Here is a 27,641-nt window from a genome sequence, read left to right as displayed (position 1 = left end):
TGGAAACAGGCAATATTTAACTTTTTTATTTATATTCACACAATGCCTTTTGTAATAAAACGAATTGCAAAAAATGCAGACCAGATGCTTTTTATATGCTTACAGAGTAAAACGTTCAGTATATAACACTGATCCTACGATCATCACAACGTTTATATTTCAATTGCACAGTCCATATATGCAGCATTAAGGCACAAATATAAAAAATGCAAGTGTACACATTAATTGCCAAAAATAGACATGAACTTGCATAGGATGTAAAGTGAGACAGGGGTCTTCATTTGTAATAATCCCCCAGACATTCACTAAACTAAACCAGCAATTTAAAAGAAAAAAAAGACGACCTAATCTCAATCTCAATCCATGCTGCGATCGTGTGTAATCTCTTTCAGGCATGACTGTAGAGGCTGTAGCCTGGATGGATAGTGATATGATTTATGATTATGAGCATGTCATGTCAGTGTACTCAGGCTTAAACCGCAACCAAAAATAGAAACCCACAATATCTCGTGTTTATTCCAGGGTTTCGGATCCTTTAAATATGAAACTGTTATGACTGATTTATTCGAATTCTTGAAAACAGAATAGATGCGAATTAGAAAAGGGACAGGAAATAGGGATAGGGATAGGAAGGGAAAAGGTCAGCATTGTGAATGGCCAATAGCGCTCTGTGGAAGCCCATTTTTGAATTCTTTCTCAGGGGTCTGCCTCAACCCCCACTGCACATGATGGCATGATTTCTCTTCCAAACCAAGCATGCACCCTCTGTTTATACCCAGCAGCATCAAGGCCCCAATATACTTCTAGCGAAATCAAAGAACGGACAGGTGTGACGTAATTTCAAACAAAATCAGGCCGAAAACGAAGTTTGTTTGGATTTTGTTTCTGGAGTTTGAAACAGCTTGCCAAAGTGAACTTTCCGGAAAAGTTAGCTTTGGCTGGTAAACGCCTCCGAACTACCATTGGTCCGTGGCGATTATGTAATAGGTAGGTGTGGCTCTGTGGCTCCGCCTTCTTTGACATGGAAGTCTTCTCTGGTCCATTTCTTCTGTTCAGTGACAGTCCGTCGAGTAAAAACATGAACGCACTGAAGAGTGACTTTATAGTAGAAATTGAAGTTGTAATTCTAACTGAAAGTAACACTTTCCGTGTTTAATACTGTAAAGCTGCTTGCTTTAAAGCAATCTATTGTATAAAGTGCTATAAATAAATGTGACTTGACTGGAGTGCCGAATTGCAGAGCTGAATCAAACATATTAAGAGGGAAGCGTGCAGCTTATTCATCAAACATCTTAACATATTCATCTAAAAGCCGTTCCCAGCAGCGTAGGGATGTTCGCTAACAGTATACCGCTACAAAGGTATTTCAAAATTATGTGAAGAATGAAAAAGAACTTTGCCGTGAGTATATCAGGGCCTTTAGCGCAAACGCATTTGGTATCAGGCTGCTTTCAGTCCGTCTCTTGGGTTCTTGGGAACTTTGACGATGAACTCCATGGGGTCTTTGGCCTTGTTACTGAAAGCCCTCCGAATGGCGTCCACCGCGTGCTGATGTGTGACACCTTTGAGGGACTCTCCATCTACTGACATCAGCTCGAATCCAGCCTACACACAGAGAGATAGAGAGAGAGATTTCTAGAAAAGTTCAGATGTCAGACTTGATCATTAATGCAGATGTCTGTTTTTCTGACACATCCCTGAGTATTCCTGGCAGAGTGCAGACAGAACGTGGTCTGAATGGCAGGAAAAAGCAGATGCTGCAGGCACAGGATGCCTCTCATTTCCTTTGTTCTCCTTCGTTAATACCTGTGAATGATCTCATCTGGTCTGCTTCAGACACTGCGCGCATGTGTGTGTGTGTGTGTCAAAGCCCTGCCAGTGAATGACATCAGCTTATTATACTTCAGAAATGGATGTTTTTCTCTCTGATTGTAACCACTGGCAGACCTGAAGCACAGATGTTTGGGTCTCACCGGTCAAAAACACACGACATATCCATCAGCTCTTTTCCAAACTCATTCTCTTATCTCTGACACCGCTAACAGTATAAACAAAGTTACAAATCAGGGGGAACAGTCAACTTAGAGTGAGCAGGACCAAATTATATACACCATTCTCTAGGTGTGCATAACCCAAAAGTTAAACACTCTCACAGATGCAGGAGTGTGTCTTTGGAATGAAGTCTTTCCTGCCAGGAAAAAAGTACAAAGTGCAGCTGAGCTCACAAACGCAAGTTTAGTTCAAAGTAGGCACATTTCCTCAGTCACGATCTCTTACCAGGATGCACCTGTTTACTGAACTCTTTCTACACCCATCCTTAGAGGTTAGGGTCTGTTTTCATGCTCTCCATCAGTCAGATCTAACTCTATTGTCCCCTTATAGAGACATTGTATTTCTCTGTGCATTCAAGCAAAAATAAAAATGGAAAACATTTCTGAGTAGGGCTAAACTGATAAAGCTTTCAGTTAAGAGTGTACCCAATGTTTAAATATATTCCACAGATTTTCCATTAAAAAATCCATTTGGGATGTCCCATAAGGACAGAACATTGTAGAGTTCATGTTGAAATAAACGTTGTTCTTAAAGGGATAGTTCATGCAAAAATAAAGGAATAGTTCATCAAAAAATGTAAATTCTCACCCTCATGTTGCTCTAAATCTGTATGACTTTCTTTCCTCTGTGAAACAAAGAAGACTGAAAGAAGATCGAAAGAAAATGTTGGTGACCACTTACTTCCAATGTATGGACAAAAAAAGATCTTAAAATATCTCTCTTGTATCTCAAAATAATGATATGTAGGTGAGAAAATTATTACAGAATTTTAATTTGTATCCCCTTAAATCATTGCATTTGGTCTTGCTTTGTTTTAGTATGTAATGCCCATTAATATATTATGTTATAATCATCATCATCATCATAAATCGTCTGCAAACAAAACGGGTTTGCAGTCGGTCACAAGTTTTCTCCATTCTGTTCAATTACTAGCAGCTCTTCGCATCTCGTCAGCAGTTGGTGGCATGTCGTTGTTGATTAGTTTGCCGATGTATGTGTGATATAATGTGCGTGGCTTTCCTCGGCTTCGTTTGCCATGTCGTTCTTCGGGCGCATATAACACATATTTGTTAATTTGGTCGTTTGGGTCTCTTCTAAGTGAGTGGCCGACAAAGCGTAGCTGTCTTTGTTGGATTTGAAGGATAAGCTGGTTCTTTTCGACTGCTTCGTATACAGCTTGGTTACTTATTCGATCCATTTTCTTGATGCCGAGCATGATTCTGTAGCAACTGGTGGCAAAGCTGTTGAGTGAGTTTTGCATTTTCTGGTTGATGATCCAGCTTTCGCAGCCGTACAGGAGGATGGAGATGCACGCTGCTTCAAAGATGTTTAGTTTGAGTTTGATTGGAAGAGTTTTTGATAGAAAACTCTACTAAGAGTAGGCCTACTAAAATAAGAGTAGGCCTACTCTTTTTTTTTTTTTTGTCAACGCGTAAATAAGTCAGTCTGCGCGCACCAGTCGAAAATAAGAATAAGAGACCAAAATACGACTGGAGGAAGCTAAAAGAGAATAACGAGCTACAAACCAAATATGCGATCGCAATCAAAAACCACTTCAGCGTGCTAAGCGAAGACGAACAAGACGTACAAACTAAATATGACCACTTTGTAGCAACCATCGAAAAAGTCGGTCTTATCAAGAAAAAAGCTCCTAAAAACTGGGTCTCAAGCCGAACAACAAACTTACTTGACCAACGAAACCGAGCCAAACGAGACCAAAAAGAAAAGCAAGAGTGCCATGATCTAAGTCAAAAGCTTCTCGAGTCTTACCAGCAGGACAGGATCGCCTTCCTATCAGAGAAACTCGAGCATCTCAAGGAAGCTGTGAAAGCAAACAGGCTACGAACCACATGGGAAGTTATTAATGAGATCAGCGGCAAAACAAAATCAATAAACAAGCATAAAATGAAGAAAACAGATGGTAGTGATATCAATTCTCCTAAGGAACTGCTAGACGAATGGCAGAATTACTTCAAAACTCTACTGAACAACGAAACAGTCACGGAACATCTACACATCGAGCCAGCTACCAGAGACTTAGAGATCGATATAGGCCCATTCACGTTCGATGAAGTCAAAATGGCCGTAGACGAACTCAAAAATGGCAAATCACCAGGTTGCGACTACCCCATTACTGCCGAAGCTCTCAAATACGGAGGTCATCACGCAGTCAGACAGCTGTGTAACATATGCAATGATGTCTACATGCAAGAAAAAGCACCAAAGCAATTCACCACCAGTCTCATCGTTCCATTGCCCAAGAAAGGCGATCTTACACTGATGAATAACTACAGAGGGATCAGCTTGATGTCGATCTCGGCGAAAGTCTACAATAAAGTTCTTCTTAATCGAATAAGAAAACCAGTCGATGACACCATGAGAAAGAATCAAGCAGGATTTCGAAGAGGAAGAGGATGCACCGAACAAGTTCACATACTTAGACGAATAATCGAGGGCGCCATCGACAAGAACCTAGACCTCTACATCATATTCGTCGAATTTAAGAAAGCGTTTGACTCGCTCATACGAAACGTCATGTTCGACATCTTGCGACACTACGGAATTCCTGATAAAATCGTAAGAGTGATTCGCACTATCTACAACAACTCAAAAAGTCAAGTAATGGTCGACCGTCGAGGGCAAGCTATCAGAACAGTTCAACATCTCAACTGGCGTTCTTCAAGGAGACACACTAGCTCCCTTTCTATTCATCATCGTCATAGACTTCGTCCTAAAGAAAGCAGAACAAGAGCATGCAACATCAACGGGCTCACAAGGCTTCACGACGAATCTATCTAGACCATCGAGATATCCAGCCACCTCACTGTTCGACCTCGATTTTGCAGACAACATTGCGCTGCTCGAGGGCGGCGACAACAACAAGCAGCAAAATCTAGAAAAATCGCAAGCTCAACTTCAAACAACAGCAAAGTGGGCAAAACGAGTAGGACTTGAGGTCAACATTAAAAAGACGGAAGCATTTAGCAACCAAGAGCTTGCCGGGCCAGAGATGCCGATCAACTTACATCAATTCATCGAACTCGACGGACAAAAAATCGAGTGGACAAAAGACTTCAAGTATCTTGGCTCTTACATCGCGTCGAGCGAAGCAGACATCAGAGCACGAAAAGGACAAGCGTGGGGAGCATTCTGGAAAATGAAGGATGTATTTCTATCAAAACTATCATGTTATAAAAGGATGTAAAATGGGTTGATAGCATCAATTCACACTAAAATTAAAGTTACTTGCACAAGTATTCTTACAATATAGCACACAAAAGATTATTCCAGTGATGGTAAGTGAACCCAAAAGCAGAACAGAAGACCAGAACTACTTAAGAGGCATTATGAAGAGTATTTCAAAACATTACACTTAGTCTGTTTTTGCCCCTTTATGGCCATTAAGGGGCCTAAGATTTGTTTAAGCTGACATTCTCCTTCAAATAGCACTTACATTAAGGAGACCGCAGGGACATCATCAGTCTTTTCTGTATGCCATCTGCCTTTTTGACTAAAAACAAATCACCAAAGCAAATTCTATGGTTATAGAGGACAAGTGGAGTCATTTATCAGTGGATAGCAGTGTACTTCACTGTGTGTGTGAAGAGAAAGATGATGACTCAGGGAGGAGTAGAAATCAATGGGTCTCATTCACTAAGCATGTGTAGGCCTACGCACGGATTTGTGCATGAAATATGTATGTACAGTATGTACATACGCGTATGTTCAGCTGGCTAATCAGAGGTCAGTAATGTCTGTATAAAAGGTGTTAATTGAGTTTGAACTTGTGTTGAGAATGGCACTCTCGGCACTGCTCGAGGATCTTGCTGAGCATGTTCTCGGGCGAGAACGCATCTTGAGTGTCATGTTTGCTGAGAGTGACGAAAGAAAAGGGTGTGCTGAATGCCCTTAATATGGACATGGTTTGGGTGTGTTTTATGTAAATTACCTACCTCGGGCACACTGTTGCTCCGATACTCCGAATTCATCAACGTTAGAACGAGGTTAAGAACAAATTTATGAGAAGTTCAAATGTGCATATAAAAACGAACAGCCTACGCAATTATTAGTGAATGAGAGCCATTGTGTTTGAATAGAAACAGATTTTCAAATATTTTCAGATTTTGAATCTTCAAAGCCAAATGCTTTGAATGCTTATAGCTTTTAAAATTTTTAGCTTGGTTAAAATAATGAAACTGTCTTTTGACTGTTGATCTTTAGATTTCGCCAAATTGCCCATTGGCCAACGTTATGGTGCCTGAGCCACAGGACCAGAATATTATAATGACTTGAGGATGAGCTCTTTTTACTTAGGCCAGTAAGCAACCACTGAGAATAACCACATAGACCACGTTGTCAATTCACCTTTTCGTGGTTAATCCCGTTCTGCACACACACAGTTCAGTAATTACGTGAATGACAACCGCATGCTACAAGCAAATTAACGCCTGAAAATGCAGGTAGTGACAACCGCATTTCTAATGTGTACGGAAACCGAACTGAACTACTAGTTGTTAATGACGTGCATCAGAGACGTGTCTCTCTTCTGTATGGGCGATGCAAAAAATCACAGGGAAAGCGGTACGAGCCTTGACTCATTCGTGTTGCCAGATCTGTCTAGAAAAACAGCGAACAAGAACAAGCCCACAATAAACCAAAATTCTAAATCCAAATGCTTTATGCTGACAATAAGACCAAAATATCGCAACCCGCACCTGCTCACTTTAATAACTTTATGAGCCAAGCTTAAACAATACGGACAGTACGGACGACAACGTTGTCAAAACGATACCTGTTCACACGGATCCACGAAAACGACTAAAAGCCATGTATTCTGCTGCCAGGCCAGTAGTTGGCGATGTCACTTTGTAAAGAAGCACTACCCGCCTATAGACTGAACACATTATACGCATGTCGTCACCGTTTTCACAAATTCATGTTTTTATAGTTTTAGTTTACACGGAGACGATAACTCTATCGTTTTCAAAAACTTGCACTTTGAATCCTGTTTTCAGGCCCCCAAAACACTGTTGTCATGTAAATAAAACGCATAAAATCTTTTCCGTTTTTAGTTGAAAACTGTGTCATGTAAACAGCCCTTGAAGCAGCCTTTAACAAGCATAAATAAAACATGACGCCTCCTAAACTGTAATAATTCTTTGGTCAGAACAGCGGATAACAAACACGCGAGAATCAGTCTTGTACCGTACACACATGGAACAATAATTTAGGGGACTCACTCCCGCATTTAAATGCGATTGCCACTCATGAAACTTCAAAGTGTGTACATTGCATGGCCTTAGTCTTAGCAACCACCAAGCATCACCCTAGCAACAACACAGAACACTCTAGCAACCATAGAGTAATGTGATAAAAAAACAACACTCAGAACGTCTTAGCAACCAACAAGCATTATCCTAGCAACACTCTAGGCTAGCCATGCCTTAGCAAATACTGGGAATGTTGTCAAGCTACCTCATGGTGGCAAGTTTTGCATAGGCAAAATGTTGAAATGTAGTAATTAAACTGTCCTCTGTATTTATAAGCTGAAGAATGACTGCTAAGATGAAGACAACAGACTATAATCAAGATGAAAAAGTGCAGGACTAATTACACATGAGCTGAATGAGCAGACTCTGTGGAGCCCCAACACATACACAACACCTGACCTCCGTCTGCCAAGCGTGTCAACAACGTTTGATAAGAGGAACGTGACTGCAGACGTTGTGTGATAGAAACCTGACCTCCATGCCACTGGAGCATACTTGCTGCTCAGATATTTCAGTTATCAGTTAGACAACAGGAACAGGAAGTATGTCAACAGGGCTCTCCACACTTTCCTCTGCAGGCCTGATAATCTGGAGAGCTCAGTGAAGATAGCTTTGCGGCTTCAGGGTGTGACAACAAGTGAATTGAGTGGAATGTGAATTAGCCAGTCTTTGGAATGAATGGGAATACCCACTAGTCTTTCACACCAAGCCCAGATGGAGGCCAGAGATGAGTGGATGTTCTTGGCAACTGAAGGGTTTTGAGCCTGACACCAGATCTCCTGAGTGTGGCAACACAAGCCTCTCAGAGCAGGCCAGGGAAGTGCTGTCACCTGATAGGCTGTGATCTACAAAGATACGTCTTCCTTTGACAAATACACAAACACACAAACACACACACACACACACACATGGGATTCCAGGGTTTTAACCTTGCATGCGAGGTCACAGAGGTGCCATTGGTATTGTGCCCTCACCTGCTTTGACCTTTGTTCCTTATTCTGCCTCACTTAGTACAGATGCAATGCGACCTGGATGTTGTTTAGTAGGGATGTGGCAAAGCCTAATTCCGAATTTGGAAAGGCACGGAAGATGAATAACGCATTTAGTCCCTAAAGGGACATGGTTAGGCTTGATGGGGTAGTCGGTTACATTACAGTACATCAGATTTCAATTATCACGTGAAGATGCTAATGAGAGATGACTGACAGGAGGATGTTGGAGGTTTTGGTGCGCAACAGATCCTGATTGTGTCATTAAGCGAAGCACAATACAAGACTGAAGATTGTTTAGTAGTCCATGTTGTATTCGAGACCAGCTCATTCAAGTCCGAGTCAAGACCAATGGAAGAGGGTCTAGTCCAAATCATGCTCCCAAATCATGGAATTGAGTCCATGTGCTCCCGAATCTGAGTCAAAGACTATGGGCCCTATCTTGCACCCAGCGCAATTGACTTTGTACACCGACGCATGTATCATTCCTATTTTGCACCCGCGCAAAGCGCGCTTTTCCCTCCACAGAAGCACGTCGCTAAACTTGGGAATGAACTTGCGCTCCCTGGGCGGTTCAGCGCAAAAAAGGAGGCGTGTTCCGGCGCAAACGTTCCTTCATGCTATTTTGCAGGTTTAGAAAACAATTGCGCCACTAACCAGGAAAAAATAGTTTAAAGTCAGTGGCGCGTTGCGCATGTTATTCATATGCTATTTTAAGGGCACATGCTGGGCCATAATCAATGTAGCGTGAGCACAATGCGCATACACTTTGATTCTCTTATCTACACAGAAGCAGCAGTTTTCATTTTTGCAAATCATACATTATTACGATAGATAGATAGATAGATAGATAGATAGATAGATAGATAGATAGATAGATAGATAGATAGATAGATAGATAGATAGATAGATAGATAGATAGATAGACAATTTATTATAAAAGCATACATCTAGCTTACACATTTACCCAAATTATCATACGCCCTTTTAACCGAAGTTAATTTGGGTGGGTTTCTCCATCCCCAACGTCCCTGACGAGAGCGTTGCTCTCCTCGGATGTGAACCGCTCCTGGCGCGCGCCTGGCAAATCCGCCGTTACAATAGGAATCCGCTTTAGAAAAAGCGCGCCTGCTCTTAAAGGGAATGTGAGATGACGCTCTGATTGGTTTATTTCACGTTACGCCCAAACCACACCTATGAATAATGAAGCTACTTCAGACCAACCCATTTTAGATTTGCGCCTGGCGCAAGAGTCATTTATCCCGCCGGGAAAATAGCAACAGCGCCAAGACCCGCCCACAAAGTTACTTGCGCTTTGCGCATTGACACTTGCGTTTCAGATCGTTAAAATAGGGCCCTATATTTTCATGGTCTTGGTTTTGTAGTGGACTTGGAAACATGTGAACTTGACCCTCTTCTGGTATTGGCCTTAAGTCAGCCTCAACCCTCTCCTTGTCTCGATCTCAAATAAGCTGGTCTCGAATACAACACTGCTTAGCCTACTGTAGCTGAGGCTATATGAGGAGGAGTTACCTTCAGAACATCACTAGTAGAGGCCGCTCCTCCTGGAAAGATCTTCTCAATCTTCACCATTGGCTGTACCTTTGACTCAATGCCACCTGAGATGCTTATTCCTGCACAAAAAAGAGTAGAAATCATCTAGCTATAAAAATGTTAACCAATGACTTCAGTTCTCTTAAGAATGTGCATGAAATAAACAGTGTATTACCAATCCATCTACATGTTAGATGTTCTTGTATTGTTTATACTGTTTACTTTGATGCTTGTAAAAAATAACTGATCTTATGATTGTTCCATAAAAGTAACAGGTTCTGATTCCAGTTTAAACTAAACAGATGTCTGCCAGCAGAACAACTGTCGTTGAAATGAATGGAAATTATAATGTTTAGTTTTCTCCAACTCCATAATATACTGCCTTAAAAAGGGTGCGCACTGTATTACTGTTGGCTTACTGTTTGCACTGGGCAATTCACTGCCATCTTCTGGCGAGGAGAGAAGAGGAACTGAGGGAGAATCTCTTCTTTAATACTAATTTATCAGTGATTATAAAAACTTCTTTATTTCCACAAATAATTTTTTATTCTGTCAGTGTACACTAAGTCATTGTGTGTCAAGAATGAATCACATGCTTTGCAAATCTACTGTATTAATAGGCTTTAGTCATACTATTACTCAGAATTAGAGATCTCAACAAACCACTAACCCTAAGTATTTAACTTGTACATAACTCATCCAGCACTGTTTATGTTACCGACATAAATTACATCTTAAATTGGCTTTCTGGGAAGGGATTACTTTTCTAAGTGATCAAACTTATAATTTATGCCTGGTGAATGATAAAAATGTCATGACTCACAATAAAGGAAGGACTCAAACTATGTCTATAGATCAGAATATAACAGAGACTTGAGTTGGGAACTTGGGCCAGTAAGAAACCACCTAGCAACCACCCAGAACACCATATAAACCACATAGCAACAAGCATAAAGCAAAAAAGAATAACTTGGAATCCACCAAAAGCAAAACACCATAGCATTGTGGCGGGAACATTTGCATGGACAAACTGCATTAACTTTTTCTTACAAATATTAGTTCATTTGAGAAACATTTCCATATAGCAAGGATACAGTGAATCCAAGTAACTCACCCAGGGACTGCTTGGTCTTAGAGATGGAAACCTTGGTTAGTTCATACTCCTGCACTGCTTGGCTTTCTGAGTGTCCATTGACTGGTTCTTTCCAGTCCTGATCTGAGCTGGGCGTAAAAACCTGGGTCAATGGTGTCCTGCTTCGGTGACGTGCACTCATTACGGTATATTTGACCTCTTTACCATTCTCAGATTTGTCTGTTTTCGTTCTATGTCCATTCCTATAAGGGGATCTTCCTCGCTCTGGGACAGAATCACCCCTGCTGGATAAAGAGTCATGGTGTGATGTCTGGGGAAAACTATTGTCTCTTCTCTGTGGGGAGCGTCCATGCCGTTCTGTGCTGTGAGGGGTCTCTGATTGCGGCCATCCGGATCGAGCAGGACTCAAGGAGCGATTACGAAGCGAGTCTGTGATGTAGGTGTCCACCGGTACATCCAAAAGAGGTGTGAAAGCCCGAGGTGGAGGAAGTCGTCCAGTCGGTAAACCTGCCAAACGCAGTCGTTCCATATCTTCAATGAGCTGCCGTTCTCTCTCCAGATCCTGCACTGGCTGAAGGTGGAATCCACCCCTGTAATCTATGAGAAGATACAAGAGGATATTAAAACCATTTCCCATACACTCTTACACAAGTTACAAATATATAACGTGATTTTAATGAATAAATGAATTTATTGATTTATTTAATTAAATGTACCATGGTTGTTTGGATGTATTAATATAATTATTTTATATTTTATATTGAGTGCTGGGCAACGATTAATCGCATCCAAAAAAAAGTTTTTGTTTACATAATATATGTGTGTATACAGTGTATAATTATTTTGTATATATAAATACACACAAATGCATGTTTATATTTAAGAAAAATTTGTTATTTATATATAAAATATTTATATTTATATATAATATAAATTATGTATAAATGTATATACAATATATAAATGCAAATATTTCTTAAATATACACATGCATGTGTGTATTTATATATACAAAATAATTATACACAGTACACATTAAGTAAACACAAACTTTTATTTTGGATGCGATTAATCGCGATTAATCGTTGCCCAACACTAAATGTTTTTTAAAATCTTTTTCTTGAAAAGTGTCATCTATTTTGCGATATAACAGAATTACATGCAGACATTTTTAAATTTATATATTTTTGGGGGCTGACAGATACCAAGGTACATGCCAACATCTGATATCATCATTATACCATGGTAGCACCACAGACAGGCAAATGTATAGATATATACATAAAATTGAGAATTCATCACGTTCACACACAAGATCCTCCTCCCACAAACATTATGTGCAAATGGTTCAGCAGCATTCAAATTCATTTACATCTCCTTAAATCAGTGCAGATGTTACAAAACCGACAATCACATGTGAGCGACAATCACACATTCATATCCATTGAGTAAGCAGCGGTGTGGCGTTGCATACACGCACATCTCGCTCAGATTTCAGGGGCCTCTAGCACAGAGAGTTTTGAATTACTCCTCTGTGGACGGTACAAAGGGGCTGCATTAAGCTTCAGACCTGCGTGGGTGGACGCTTGAAGGTTAAACAATGCAAGGCGCCTTTCTTGCATTTCAGAAACGACTTCCATTCAAAAGTCAGAGGCACATGCAGTCCGAAACTGTGCACAATCACAGCCGGGAGGTCATGCAGTGTCAGCAGCAGCAGAAAGAAACAGGCAGGCTATTTGACAATAAGACACAGATTATCTTCTATTGGCATTGATGCATGTTGATGACACAAATGATGCACTGGTGTCCCAAATGGCAGCTTACAATGATCAAAACTTCACACTCCTTATCAAAAATCACTTGGTAGGGTACAGGTAACAAGGGCTCAGAGGGATTGTGTGTGTTTTTGGGTGCGGATTAAATATCAGCAACAGGAAATTTGTAGTATGTGAATGATTTTCAGGATATGAAATGGCTAGTGCAGAGGAGAGTTTGTGTCTTCTGGTTATGTAATTTCCTATGGGGATCAATCTAAGGACATGACTCAGCACTGGAAACAGTGAAAACAAGCGAGAGAAAAAAGAATGAGACATCTAGTTCACACCAGTAGGGATGTTACCTGGGATGGGTGTTATTAGATGGCGACGGGGTGTTCCACCATGACGAGGAGATCTCAGGACAGGAGACCTCACTGAAAAAACAAGACGTATATATGATATATATTATATGATATATTAATATACAGTAAAAACTGTAAATGCTTGACATATATACAGTTGTACTCTAAAAGAGAGAAAACACATACAAAATGTACAAAATGAGTAGGTATCTAAACTTTTGACTGCAAGTACTATATTGTGGCAGCTAAAATGTAAAAAGCTAAAGGTTTTCTTACCAGAACGGCTTTTTAGTATGTCATAGGCTTCAAGCTCAAAGGGCAAAACCATACTGTCAAAACGACCCTGATCTGTGGGAGGGATGATCATTCTGCATAAAAGAAAGTTAGATGTTAGATGCAAACATTGCTCACGAAGCAAGTGACTGCATGAATGGTGTAAACACATGTGACATGAGTTATGTGAGTGAACTATTACATAGGCTGACTATGTAACACTCCTCACCTGATCTCTCTCAGCAGCAGAAGCTTCTCAGGCTTGTCCAAGATGGCCAGCAGGGGGCGCACCAGATCCTCAACCACACGCTCAACTAGAAACTAAAGAACAGGTAGAGGAGATGCCCTAGTTACATTGTGAACATTTGGAGTCAAGCGATTTAGATAATGTGTACCAATCACAAGCACTGGGATCAGACAGTCTCACCAAATTTGTCTAAAGCATGAAGCATTCTTGCAATTTAGGGTCATACGCTATCAATAAAGTACTACACAGCAGTTTTAAACCTCAGCTAATGTCAGGATGACTCCTGAATTGATATCTGTGTTGACCAAGTGTGGTACTGTTAATAGAGCTTGGATGATCTAGAACACTTGATCTCAATCATAAATGGCAAGGCAAATTCACATTTTATAAGCTTGACCAGCAGCCACATTGATTTGCCAGAAACATTTGGAATAGGGATAAAGTATCTGTATAAAGTCATAAATGAGACATTTTCCAACTCAGCAGACTTTTAGCTGACTCACCCTTTTACAGTGTCTCATGACAGCGGCCACCTCATCCTCATTGAGAAGCTTGCGAGCCATGTCCTCCAACATGGCCATGGTCTCCGGGCTGAGGAAGGCGCTGTGCTCCCTCATCCCAGCACGAGTCTCTCTGGGAGAACTCAACAGGTTAATTATAGGTCGACCTCGCTCTTTACCTGAGGACACAAGTGCTAGAGTCAGTCTACAAGCTCTGACCGAAAAGTTTTATTTGCATAATAAAAATAATTCTGTCTGATCTTATTAGCTGCCTTCATAAACATAACAGTACTTAAAATAGCCATTTTATGTAACCAACTGCAAATATGTACATTATATTGTAGTGTTACAAGGTTACAACATTACAAAAAGACCACTATGCTTTGTTACTATGTGCTTTGAATTGACAAATCTGATCGGCTGACAAGCTGTGATTAGCTTGGAGTTTTCGATGCATTTCTAAGTCTGTCTCTGTGTGTTGCTGCAGTAGACAGGCACTGTATAGAAGACAGCAACGCAATCCATCATTAGCTGAGCAAAAAACATAGGGGTCGGACTCAAGGCCACTCCAAGGAAATGAATGCAGATCTGTGTAAATAACGCAGATCTCTGATTTAGCCTCTTAAAAAACTTATTATACTGCTTTCTGGCTTTTCAAATGCAAATATCCATCTCTGCCCTTGGTCTCAGCTCTTCCTCAGCTATGGTATCTAAAGAACGTGGTCCTCATCAAAGTCTGTTAAACCATATGTGGACTCACCCGGTTCGTTATCTAAATGTTTCGGGGATTTAGATCTTCCCCTGTGTCCGTCCCCTGTGCCGGTGTCCTTCCTGTCTCTAGAAGACGACCTTTCCCTCCTGCGTCCACTCTTAAAGAGCAAGCTGACAAAGGTTTTGGAGCGCTGCAGGGTGCTTCCCTCCTTGTCTACCTTGTCCTTCTGATGTTTCCTTTTCTTCTGCTTGTCCTCTGATTAACATTCAAACAGAAACGTGTAAAAAAAAGCCTCCAGGCAAAGGAGTTAAATTAGAAATTTTAACTATATTGAATAAATAAACATTATATGGAAAGCACCAAAGTGATAAAATACATGTATTATAGGTAGCAAAGTTTGCAAGTTCAGTCCTGAGCAATTGTGACCCAGAAACTGGAGTTTCTGTTTCATTGCTACTGTGCATTGATTAATTGCATAATTTAAGGCCATTTCTTATTGCTATCATCTGACTTGTTTCAATGGTATAGTATTTACATATCAAGGTAGTAATAAATATTTTTTATTGATTTGCAACTACACGTCAACTAACTCTCATTGGAGTATTAATAGGCTGTTATGTTAGGGTAAGGGTTAGTTAGTTGAATTCAGTTGAAGCAAAGTTACTTATAGTCAGTAGAATGTCTGTTGGGGTTCCATCAAAATAAAGTGTTAGCAGATATTAAGCAGACAATCTACTAATACTTTCATGACTGGGAGTTTTCATGTAGTTGCAAAGTTGCTTATAGTTAGTAGAATGTCTAAAATGGACTGTTGAAATAAAGTGTTACCTTTTTTTAATTCATTACATTTTGAAATTTAAATTTTATCCAGATACATCAATGCAAATTATGGGAAATTTAAAGAGCCCAACACATCACATTTGGGGGAAAAAACAAGATATAAGAATTTGTTCAGTTGGCCAGAAGTGATATTAGTATTTATTTTTCTCACACACCTATCGTTTCACTTTGAAAGACATCAACCGGGGTTGTATGGATTACCATCATATTTACTTTGTGTGGTTTTTGAAGGGTCAACTTTGGAGGTCCAGATAATGCATGCAAGCTATTATATGGATTCAAAGATGGATTATTTTGTGTTCATCTGAAATCTGGGATGGCATGAGGGTGAGTCAATGATTTTTGGGTGGAGTATCCCTTTAATAAGTTGTAGGAAAAATGTTAAAATTTATGGCCACATTATCTTTTTTCTCACGTTACCGGAATATACCGGGTTCCGTAGAAATGTGCCATGGCAAGTCATGCAAAAAAGTTAATGGTCCTAAAATAGGCTTTAGTTCTTATTTTCTCATTGAAATACGACCTGGACATGTTTCGGTGAGATTCTCCCAGGAAGAGCCTGTTATGTGAATTTGTGATTGAATGTATTTGTTAAAGGCCACAAACCCTCCAGTCATTTATCTCAGTGTGAGGTATTAAGCCTGGCAAATAAAACAGGATGATATACACTTTGCTGTGTGGATTTTGAGCGTACATTTCTCATGGCATCAGATTCTTCAGTCTGAACCGTTAATCTTTCACGGGGAGATCCCATGCAGTAATGCTGATGTATTATGCATTCCACCAAGTTCATTTAAATTCAGAGATACAATGGCAGCACACTGCTATATATTTGACAAACAGACGTAGCAGCGTGGCTCTAAAGGTCAATTGCTGGTTTTCGACAATGCATTTTCTATTCTGAGCAGAGCTTCCACAGCGTGGTGTGTGTATCAAATAACCCAAGATCCTCATCACTGATCTGGTTGTGACCTTGGGCCTGGGCTCTACAACTGAGATATGAGTTACATCAGTGACACAAACAGAGGACGGCCTTGTGTAGCTCACCTCATTTTGATTCACAACCTCTTTTTTTATCTCTTCAAAACAGCCTTACTATACCTGACACAGTGATGTGACTCTGGGATCTGCGGATGGGTTTCCGAGGCTTGCTGAGAGCCATCAGGACTGCTGTTTTAGGGGATTCCAGAGTCTCTTTGTCCCCAGCAGAGAAGGTCCTTGTCCGAGAGTGGCTGGTCCCACTCCGGATCGCGGTGTCTTTCAACAGGACAGTTTCGCCAACTGTTCGGCTGGTTTCTGTGTTTATGACCCTACTAGATCTTGATGTGGTGTCAAACTCCTGTGGGTCAGTCTGCATGGCAGTCTCTATCCGTTCAGAGCTGGGCCTGCGTGAGCGGTCCTCAGTGGAGATACAGACATCCACCATCTCTGAGCCAAATACAGGAGGGAACATGACCTGCGAGAGGCCGCTGAGAGAGCTGACCGGTGTTCCGGAAGAGAGAGAGGAAGTGGAGGAGTAGGAGTCTGAACCCTGGGAGGAAGAGGGCTGCCCTCCATTAGACACTAAGAGGGAAAAAGAGAGACTTTCATGTAATATTTTTAGAGACTGGAAATCTGTTGTCCACTTCTTTACACTTGAGAACACCAGTCATGCCCATTCAGCACACTCAGATTTTGAATGCAACAACTTCCATATATCTTCAATGCAAACACAATTATCTGTATCTTTGATAATCAAGTTACACAGTAATTGATAGGGGAAAAAGGGTCTGTATAAAATGCTGTGAAAATCATCAAAATGACTATCTGACATATAACAATGAACCACTAAGTTGTTCTTTTTCATTTCTTTTCTTTTCTTTTCTTTTTATTTTATTTTATTTATCTCACCCTAAACCGAAAAAAAACTGGTAACATATATATGAACTGTACATATTCAATTATTTAACATAATTTAATCCACTTAAATACATTGATTTATAACAACAAAACAAATGTTATGTGTTAAATCAGGTAAAATGAGTTCAAGGTAACAATTGCAACCACTTTTTACAGTGTGCAGGGCACCAAATGAGTGGTACCCCTTATAAAAAAATACATTAAAAATAAATAGATCAATAAATAAAAGCATAACTAAATAAGCAACAGACATGGAGTCTAAAAGCCTCATAAATATTAAAGAAAGCCCTAATGCACTTTTGCATCTGAACGAACATTATATCAATGTCACTAGTATTAAATATGGAGTAGAATTACATGAGCTTCTGTCCTGCAACCTAAATACTCCTGAAACACCCTGATGCTACAAACAAGCACAATCCCAGATGACTTATCCAAATGTGAACATTACGGTCTAATCCATGGCTATTTTTATAAACCGCCCATATTAAATGGAAAACGGAGAATCAGAGGGCAATGAAAAATCTGGCTTGACATGTGGCCGCTTGGTGTTCAGCTTTAATCTGGAGATGGAGCATCCCAGTGCACACCATCAATTTAATTATGAAAATTGTGTTTGTAACATAAGATACAAGTGCAAATGAGTGGGTCACACAAAGCATGCAACCTATCCTTTAATATATGTAACATTAAGTCATTAGATATTAAATAGTCAGTTTGGAGGGTAAAGTTTACATACATTTATTGAGCCAACTGTACTCCGCCACCATCTCCTTGTAAGCAGGATATCGGCCAGCCTCCTAGGACAGGACATTACACAAGACATAATCACAGTCAGAAAAGGATATACAGCCTTAATTACATGCATAGAAGTTCAAATGTCCTGTGTTGGATATAATTCATTGTGCAAATTACATGCAAAGTATAAACAGCCTAAAAAATTACTTAAAACAGCATTTTCCACTAGGAGGATATGACCTCATTTTTGATGCCCAAGGTGCACGCTGACCTCGCTATGGGTTCTCATGAGGTCACAGTAAGTTTGTTCCTCTATAAACATAAACAAACTTGAACACCATTAAGATGATGGTAGGTGGCAGCCTCATCTGCCTTGCAGGAAAATAAGTCACTGTGAGGACATTCAAACAGACTGCAGCACAGTTTAAAACACATCCCTTTCTCCTTTTGTGTTGATCCTTGTCAGACATTTTCTCACATTGTCACTTCATTTACCAGCAGAAGAGCTCACACTTACCACCACGAAGTGGCATCAATAGCTAACAAAGTAGGCATTTAGCAGCCCTATATACTTATAGCGCCGCTGCAGGTTTAATAGAGCCTTGCCATGGGGCAATGAGAAAAGGCTATAAAACGAGGCTTTTTGCTGATTATAACTTGATCCCTAAGGCCTGGTGAATAATGCACACCCGCTGGCTGTTTTTCACAGGTGGAACCTGAGCTCTGCCTGAGTAAAGCGAGCAACCAGGAATGTGACGGCTAAATGCCAGCTGTCTGCTTTGCTATGCTTTCTCACTCCCAGACGCAATAAGAGGCTGTGTTGTTTAACATGCTGTGGAGGCAATTAATATGCCACAGCACTTTGGAAATCATTTGTCTTGATAAACTAAGATGTGTTATAAGTTTTCCACAGATAGAGCATCAGAAGATGCTGCATCACTGAAATATGACATTACATTATTTCTCCATTTTTATTTTGAAATATTTAGTAATTCTATCTATCTATCTATCTATCTATCTATCTATCTATCTATCTATCTATCTATCTATCTATCTATCTATCTATCTATATATATATACAGCAAAATTCTGGGGTCAGTAAGATTTTTAAATGCATTCAAAATTGGTCTCTTTTGCTCACTAGATTAATTTGATGGAAACTGATGTGAAATGTTATTACAATTTAAAATAATATTTTTTTATTTGAACATATTTTAAAATGTCATGTGATGACCAAGGTGAAGTTTCAGCAGTCTTCAGTGTCACATGATCCTTCAGAAATCATTTTAATATGCTGATTTGCTGCTCAAGAAACATTTATTATTATTATCAGTGTTAATGTTGGAAACAGTTGTGCTGCTTAATATGTTGTAGAATGTTCAGGATTCTTTGATGAATAGAAAGTTCAAATAAAGAACAGCATTTAATTGAAATAATAATATTTTGTAACAATGTAAAAGTCTTTACTGTCACTGTCACTTAATGCATTCTCAATTAAAGTATTAACAACAACAACAAAAAAATGCCCAAAACTTTTGAACGGTAGCACACACAGAGACATATATACAGACATACAGTATATATAAAGAAAGATTCTCACCTTGATGGTCAGCATCACGTGAGTGTGACTCTTTAACACTTCTACTGCATTGCTGTGTGTGATGTCCTCAAAACTCACTCCATTGGCTGCCAGAATCTGATCGCCCATTTTAATTCCATTTTGCTCTGCCAGGCCACCAGGGTCCAGCCTTATCACAAAATCAAACAAATCATCACATGAAAAAGTTAAACAATTAGCCATAACATCTAGGCAACCATTGTCATATAGTTTTTAGACATGAAAATGTATGCCCCAAATGCCTGGTCAGTCTGTCTTACTTTGAGACATAGATGCCCAGACCAAACTCTTTGCCCCCACGGATGTTGAAGCCCAGGCAGTAGTCATCTGAGGTTGTGTAAAGGTGCACTATTCTGCGCAGGGCTCCATCTGAACTGGCCTCTGAAGGTGTGCGACCACTTTCTTCCACTACCATCCTTCTGTGGATCAGATCTACCCTGCATACATATATATTTAATAAACAAATAAGTTACAAAATAATCTCAGTCATACAACAAAATAACAAACATTCAAAGGTTTGGGGTCAGTAAGATTTTCTTTTTTCTTTCTTTTTCTTTCTTTTTTTTCTTTTTTTGTTGTTGAAAGAAATGTATTATTTTATTTACTAGGGATGCATTAAAATGTATCAAAAGTTTTTTTGAATGTGGCACAGAGCCACAGTGGTCACACTTTGAGGATATTAACCTACAAATAGTTTACTTATAGATGTCTGTGGATATTAAGTTAAGATAGAAAAAAGAAAATACACTAGCACACACACATAACCATTCAGGTGGACACACATAGTTCTGTAATAAACTAGCTTGCTCTACTATTAGTTAATGAAATGGCTGAGAAGACCACTGAGGTAACTCTACCACCGCTGTATGCTGAAATAGAAGCTCAAGGAAAAGATAACAAGCAAAGGCCAAGAGTCACAGGGTTTCCACCCCGTTAGTCAAGGCAGGGGGGCGGCAGCCCATCACTACACTCTCCTTATCTTCTCAGTTCAGTCATTCTTATTAAGCACATCTGCAACGAATAAATAAGGTACCAGTATTTCAAACAGGCCACCAAAAGAACCTCTAAATATTCAAGGAAAAAACACACTCTTCTGTAATGAGTTAGTCAAAGGGTCAAAGTCAAAGGGTACTTGAAAACATCCAGGAGGCTTGTGGAAGACAGGTCAAGCTGCCATACAAACATATACTTTTCTTGCTGACTACTAAAGGTCATGTTGGTACATTTTATTAGTTATTTTTATAACTATGAAAATCGGAAGAATTACTTTTTTCCCCAGTAAGCTTCAAAGGGGGCCACAGGATGACTTAAAATTATTTATTATTTAAAAAAAATAATATATATATATATATATATATATATATATATATATATATATATATATATATATACAGTGAGGAAAATAAGTATTTGAACACCCTGCTATTTTGCAAGTTCTCCCACTTGGAAATCATGGAGGGGTCTGAAATTGTCATCGTAGGTGCATGTCCACTGTGAGAGACATAATCTAAAAAAAAAAATCCAGAAATCACAATATATGATTTTTTAACTATTTATTTGTATGATACAGCTGCAAATAAGTATTTGAACACCTGTCTATCAGCTAGAATTCTGACCCTCAAAGACCTGTTAGTCTGCCTTTAAAATGTCCACCTCCACTCCATTTATTATCCTAAATTAGATGCACCTGTTTGAGGTCGTTAGCTGCATAAAGACACCTGTCCACCCCATACAATCAGTAAGAATCCAACTACTAACATGGCCAAGACCAAAGAGCTGTCCAAAGACACTAGAGACAAAATTGTACACCTCCACAAGGCTGAAAAGGGCTACGGGGAAATTGCCAAGCAGCTTGGTGAAAAAAGGTCCACTGTTGGAGCAATCATTAGAAAATGGAAGAAGCTAAACATGACTCACCTCATCTCACCTCGTGGGGTCTCAATGATCCTAAGAAAGGTGAGAAATCAGCCCAGAACTACACGGGAGGAGCTGGTCAATGACCTGAAAAGAGCTGGGACCACCGTTTCCAAGGTTACTGTTGGTAATACACTAAGACGTCATGGTTTGAAATCATGCATGGCACGGAAGGTTCCCCTGCTTAAACCAGCACATGTCAAGGTCTGCTGTCTTAAGTTTGCCAGTGACCATTTGGATGATCCAGAGGAGTCATGGGAGAAAGTCATGTGGTCAGATGAGACCAAAATAGAACTTTTTGGTCATAATTCCACTAAACGTGTTTGGAGGAAGAAGAATGATGAGTACCAACCCAAGAACACCATCCCTACTGTGAAGCATAGGGGTGGTAGCATCATGCTTTGGGGGTGTTTTTCTGCACATGGGACAGGGCGACTGCACTGTATTAAGGAGAGGATGACCGGGGCCATGTATTGCGAGATTTTGGGGAACAACCTCCTTCCCTCAGTTAGAGCATTGAAGCTGGTCGAGGCTGGGTCTTCCAACATGACAATGACCCAAAGCACACAGCCAGGATAACCAAGGAGTGGCTCTGTAAGAAGCATATCAAGGTTCTGCCGTGGCCTAGCCAGTCTCCAGACCTAAACCCAATAGAGAATCTTTGGAGGGAGCTCAAACTCCGTGTTTCTCAGCGACAGCCCAGAAACCTGACTGATCTAGAGAAGATCTGTGTGGAGGAGTGGGCCAAAATCCCTCCCGCAGTGTGTGCAAACCTGGTGAAAAACTACAGGAAACGTTTGACCTCTGTAATTGCAAACAAAGGCTACTGTACCAAATATTAACATTGATTTTCTCAGGTGTTCAAATACTTATTTGCAGCTGTATCATACAAATAAATAGATAAAAATTCATATATTGTGATTTCTGGATTTTTTTTTGTTGATTATGTCTCTCACAGTGGACATGCACCTACGATGACAATTTCAGACCCCTCCATGATTTCTAAGTGGGAGAACTTGCAAAATAGCAGGGTGTTCAAATACTTATTTTCCTCACTGTATATATATATATATATATATGTTATTATGGAAGAACATAAAGAATCAGAATCTTTAATATTCTAGAATCACATCGCTAATTAATTTTAATTTAAGAATCGTGGCTAATTAATATAAAGGTACAATATGTAACTTTTTTTTGTTAAAAAATTAGCTAAATTTAAATAATGAATCAATACATCGCCAATACTTCTTTCAAAACATATTTTTGTCTTACCCTGATTCACTATGGTAAGCCTATTATAAGTGCTTATATTTTAGACCGGGTGGGCTGGCTCCGGCTACTTTAACGCGTGTATGGTGTGGGAGTGACATAGGTTAGTTGTCACAATGAGCGAGAAAGGTTGACATGGAGGACATTAAATCTCAAACCTCCGGGAATCACCCATTTAAAAAATAATGTCGAACAGAGGAGAGTCTGCTGGCAAAAAGAGAAACTGATAGAGCTCGTAATAAAACGAGAATCAACATTGGCTTGGCTTTTCAGAGATGGAGAACTGAGGGATTTGAGCTGTTGTAAAAGCAACGCGGAGATGGTGTTTGTATTACTCAACAGGTGAGTAAGGTATTTTATTGAACAGATAAATTGGCATATGTATCTAGCATGACAAGCTGACAAGTATTATCTATTGTGATAGGTCATATTCATCTGCACAGTCACACAGAGCTGAAGCACAGCCAAAACAATGTTCTTCTGCAAAATGCATGCAGTTTAGATTTTTTTAAGCTGTTAATAAAAAGTTGTTTTAAAAAAAAGCAACATTAATAGAATAATAGCAATGTGACAAGCAGGACGAGATTACTGATGAGCGCCACCTGCGCGACGCACCGGTCTCGTACTGTATCTCTCACGGAGGAGCTTCGGAAGCAGGCCTGGACTATTTATGTTATATTTTGTTTATATTATTTTACTTTCGTTTTGTATTTATTTATTTTGGATTATTGAAGTGTGTGAACGTTCGCCGGTTCCCGCCTCCTTCTTCCCATAACAACAAACTGTGTTACAAGCAATAATATCAGAGGGAATATCTTTGCCTTCCAGTAAATGTGTTATACAATGGGAGGCCTTGAGAACCACTGGTGCAGAAGTAACATTACAGCCTAACAGAATGCTTAGCCTGATAGAATGTGCATAGCCTGATATAAAAACATACAAAATAGCAAACCAAGTTCAAATGATGACATAATATTTTTAACCACTTACCATGTAGTCTTCTCTTTTGAATAGCGGATACCAGGCACCTTCCCCACGCGTCTTACCACCATGCGCAGACGATTGTTTCCCGTCAGGACTTTTACAGCACTGCTCATGGTGATGCTCTCCAGACTTATGCCATTCACCTCGACCAGCTTATCCCCAACACACAAGCCTGCCAACTCTGAAGTGAGGAATGCGGACACAAAATGATGGATATGAAACTCATCGATAGCTTATTCATATATACTTTGTTGTAAGATGTCAGAAAAATTTTGGATGGAAATCTCAGTCTTGTGTCATCATGCATTATTCTGCTGTCAGGGGTACCTGCTGTGCTGTCATCCTCCACCTTGCTAACAAAGATTCCAAGGCCGTGTTCAGAGCCTCCCCGCACACTGAAGCCCAGCCTGCCATCCTCACTTTTGTCCACAGTAATTGTGTGAATGTCTTCACAGTCATCCCCACCTACAGTGCATGACATCAAACACAAATAGAAGGAACCTCTGAGAACAAATTCTTAATTCAAAGCACAAGTTTTCACTCCTTAGCAAAAATGTTTTTATAATATAATATAATATAATATAATATAATATAAAGTTAAGAACTACAATAATCATCATGTTTTCACAGCGCACACAACGCCTCTGCCTCTTACTCCCGATTTCTCTCAACATGGGGACAGAAGAGATGTCAGTCAATAAATGGGAAAAGTAACTCAGATATTTTGTTGTAAATTTAAAAGTTATGTGTCACTTTGCTAGAAAAGTAATCTGATTACATACGTAATAGTGTTACTTGTTACTCCAAGCACTGTGGCTGATAACCAATAAATGGCAGATATTAAAATTGTATACTATATAGTGTTTTTTTTTATTTTATTTAATCTAAAAAATAAAATAAAAACACTAAAAACTGAAATAAGCCACTTTTAAATATCCAATATTGACTGATACCAATTACTGGTAATAAACCCCCCCCCCTAATATTACCAGATAACCGATATGATACTAGTATGTAACTTGTTAATCCTTAAATGGAATAAATAAACCAATTCTCATGAGAAAGTTGGCGATTTCATATGAATTTGTATGATTTGATTTGTACAAAAACATGATTTTTAGATCAAAACTAAGCCTTCATGGCGAACAAAATCATATGAATGATATCATATGAAATAATACGAATTTGCCACCAATTCGCCAAAACTTAGAAATGTGAATTGCCAGTGTGTTGGTTTAGCTGCATCTATATCATATGAAGGTGCAAATCTTTGTTGGAGACTCACCATCGACAGGCGCATTGATGATGATGACCCTGCCCATAGGGGAGGAAGATCTCACTCCTCTCTGGCGCTGCTGCTTCTTGTGCAGGTAGCGTGGTAGAGTAGAGGTGCCCGAGGGCCCTGGCTGGGCACTGGGATGAGCCCCATTCGTCATGTCTTTGCGTGCCGTGTCAGACGAATGAGCCATGGCAAAGTGCCGACCTCCCCTCTGACCCTCATCCAGGGTCTGAGCTCCTAAAAGGAACACGGGTGGAGCGGGAAAACTAGAGGTCTGGTGGGTCAATGCCAGTCAGGAGAATTACAGTCCGCGGGATTAGTTCCACAAAAGGAAACTCTGCTGCAATCATGCAGGAAGAAACTGCGATGGATCCAGCATTGTTCACTTTAGATTACAAGCCATATTGTGATGAGTGATTTGATCCGAAGGACTCCAACATAATTATAATCATTTCATAAAGCAGCTGATAAACAAATTCTATTATCCAAGCAGTGGCAACGCAAAGTGTATCCGTATGTGCATTGTTCGGAAGACAGCTTCACAAAAACAGAGGATGTATAATGGTGGCTCAGGCCTTTTTGTTGAGTTGAAAGTCTGCTGGTTAGACTGGGGCATCGGGCTGGAGTCCCTCCTCACGGCCAGTGGAGCTTTGCTTGGCAGGAGTCAGTCATCTGGTCCTCCCAGGCCTCAGTGTCTCACCTTTACCTGCCAGTGATCCAAGACGACAGAGAAAGATCTGTGAGAACCCAGCCGCGCAATGAGTAATTTCCCATGGGAGGTAAAGTGATATCAGCAATTATTGCATTCTGGAAAGCTAAGGGTTGCACTGTTTCCACAGCAAGAGATACTGAGCTTATGTGGGACACTAATATGTTAGGACCTGTTTTTTGTTTTGTTTTTAGCCCAAGAATGCATAAAGGGTGTTGCATCAGCAATTTTTGGTAATTGGTTATATATATTAATATTATATACAGTATATATAAACTTAATGGATTCATCATGAAAATTTAATTAAATTTGGTTTATATTATTATTATATTATTACTTAATTTTTCTACATATTTTGGAAAATAAAAGACACTTCTATGTTACTGAATGTGTTTACATCACATAGGTTTCTATCACACATTATTCCAGTAAAAGGTTTCGACACACACACCTGACTGAATGAATGTTTTGCATCATGATTTTTTTTTTAAACTTGCAATTGAAAGTTTTTTAAACTGTGCCTGTACTAAACAGTGAAAGAAAAGCAGCCAACAAGCATATATGAGTACTTTGATAAGTATCCCAAGTAACACCTCATAAAGTTGATTTAAAAGAATGTCCGGAGTGAGGAAAAAAAAAGTTTCTTATTATCAAGACAATGGTTGGTTGAGTTTAAAAATTCTAAATATTTTTTAGGATTATAAAATGTGTAAAACACAAATAATAAAGAGTCAGTAGGTGTGACCAGTGTGAAATATCTTCCCTCAGAACAGAAGAAAGCAGTGTAGAATCTCCCCAAAATGACAGTGTAAGTTTTTTGGTCATGCATTCTATGTTTAAGATTATAACCTAATGTTGTCATGTTGTTACTCTTAACAGGAGTTTGATGCTGTCGACTGACTGTGTCATCATCAGCACCTCGGACAGCGACAACCAACAGGTTGCGTAAAGCGTGAACAATATAAGACAACATTCACAGAGATAAAGTGTTGACTTGCTCTTCGAGAGTAAATAGCCTAGTTTAAATGATTCTGTGTGAGAATATCTCACAAATGTACAAAGATCATTCTGTGAAATCCTTAAGCAACAGATGCAGTCAACAGGTTAGCAGGAAATTATTTGCATTACCAGTAAGATTCATTCTTAATAAAACAGATTTACTTTATTTACATAGTATGTTGTTAATATGATGCCTTAATGCAACAAAAACAAAGTTCGATAAAGTAAAACGCCGTTACCTGTCTCCATGTTGTGCCGCATGACCTCACCTGAGACAAAGACAATATTAGCCTTCTTTAAGCCCGCCTCTCAGGGCAGGTGATTGGATTATGGAGCAGCTCAGAAGGACACACAAACTCATTTGGACCAGTGGTTTACAATCGTCACTCATAGCATTATAGTATTATATGAACTGTGGTCTTGTGGAACAAGATCCAATTAATTATCACGTTGGTCTGCAGTTTAGCGCGCGTTGCCATCAGTCATAAAATGAAGCACATTTCAACACGTTGTATGCTTCTCTTCTGTTTGTGATTAAATTTTCTATCTTGATTAAATGTTTGCAATTATGAGTGTTTGA

The 27,641-nt window shown here is 39.6% G+C and overlaps 1 protein-coding gene across 2 annotated transcripts; it reads right to left on the bottom strand.

Moving 5' to 3' along the window:
• Positions 1-4: 4 nt before the first annotated feature.
• On the bottom strand, positions 5-27,365 carry pdzd7a (PDZ domain containing 7a). Of its 2 annotated transcripts, XM_084093540.1 has the most exons (16): positions 27,301-27,365; positions 25,360-26,059; positions 24,402-24,539; positions 24,081-24,255; positions 20,165-20,341; positions 19,887-20,034; positions 18,288-18,348; positions 16,751-17,212; positions 14,858-15,064; positions 14,101-14,276; positions 13,580-13,671; positions 13,354-13,445; positions 13,078-13,149; positions 10,980-11,555; positions 9,845-9,945; positions 5-1,605 (listed from the first exon to the last, which is right to left on the bottom strand). In XM_084093540.1, the coding sequence occupies exons 2-16, from the start codon at positions 25,541-25,543 to the stop codon at positions 1,441-1,443; spliced, it is 2,826 nt and encodes a 941-aa protein (XP_083949666.1). In that variant the 5' UTR covers positions 25,544-26,059; positions 27,301-27,365; the 3' UTR covers positions 5-1,440. The 2 variants fall into 2 exon arrangements, with proteins under 2 accessions (XP_083949666.1, XP_083949667.1); XM_084093541.1 differs by lacking the exons at positions 24,402-24,539; positions 25,360-26,059; positions 27,301-27,365 and having other exon boundaries at positions 6-1,605; positions 20,165-20,336; positions 24,081-24,158.
• Positions 27,366-27,641: the final 276 nt, after the last annotated feature.

Source organism: Abramis brama, assembly GCF_963993115.1.
Source record: "Abramis brama genome assembly, chromosome: 19".
Taxonomy (NCBI): Eukaryota; Metazoa; Chordata; class Actinopteri; order Cypriniformes; family Leuciscidae; genus Abramis; species Abramis brama.
This window is presented reverse-complemented; position numbering and strand designations above follow the sequence as displayed.

What these genes read in the sequence shown, in the direction of transcription:
- pdzd7a (XM_084093540.1), bottom strand. Translation starts at nt 25,543, where the DNA reads ATGGCTCATTCGTCTGACACGGCACGCAAAGACATGACGAATGGGGCT. An exon ending in ACATTTAGATAACGAACCGG is followed by an intron (nt 14,277 to 14,857) that starts GTGAGTCCACAT and finishes TTGTGTCCTCAG; the next exon opens with GTAAAGAGCGAGGTCGACCT. An exon ending in TCTAATAACACCCATCCCAG is followed by an intron (nt 11,556 to 13,077) that starts GTAACATCCCTA and finishes ATCTTCTCATAG; the next exon opens with ATTACAGGGGTGGATTCCAC.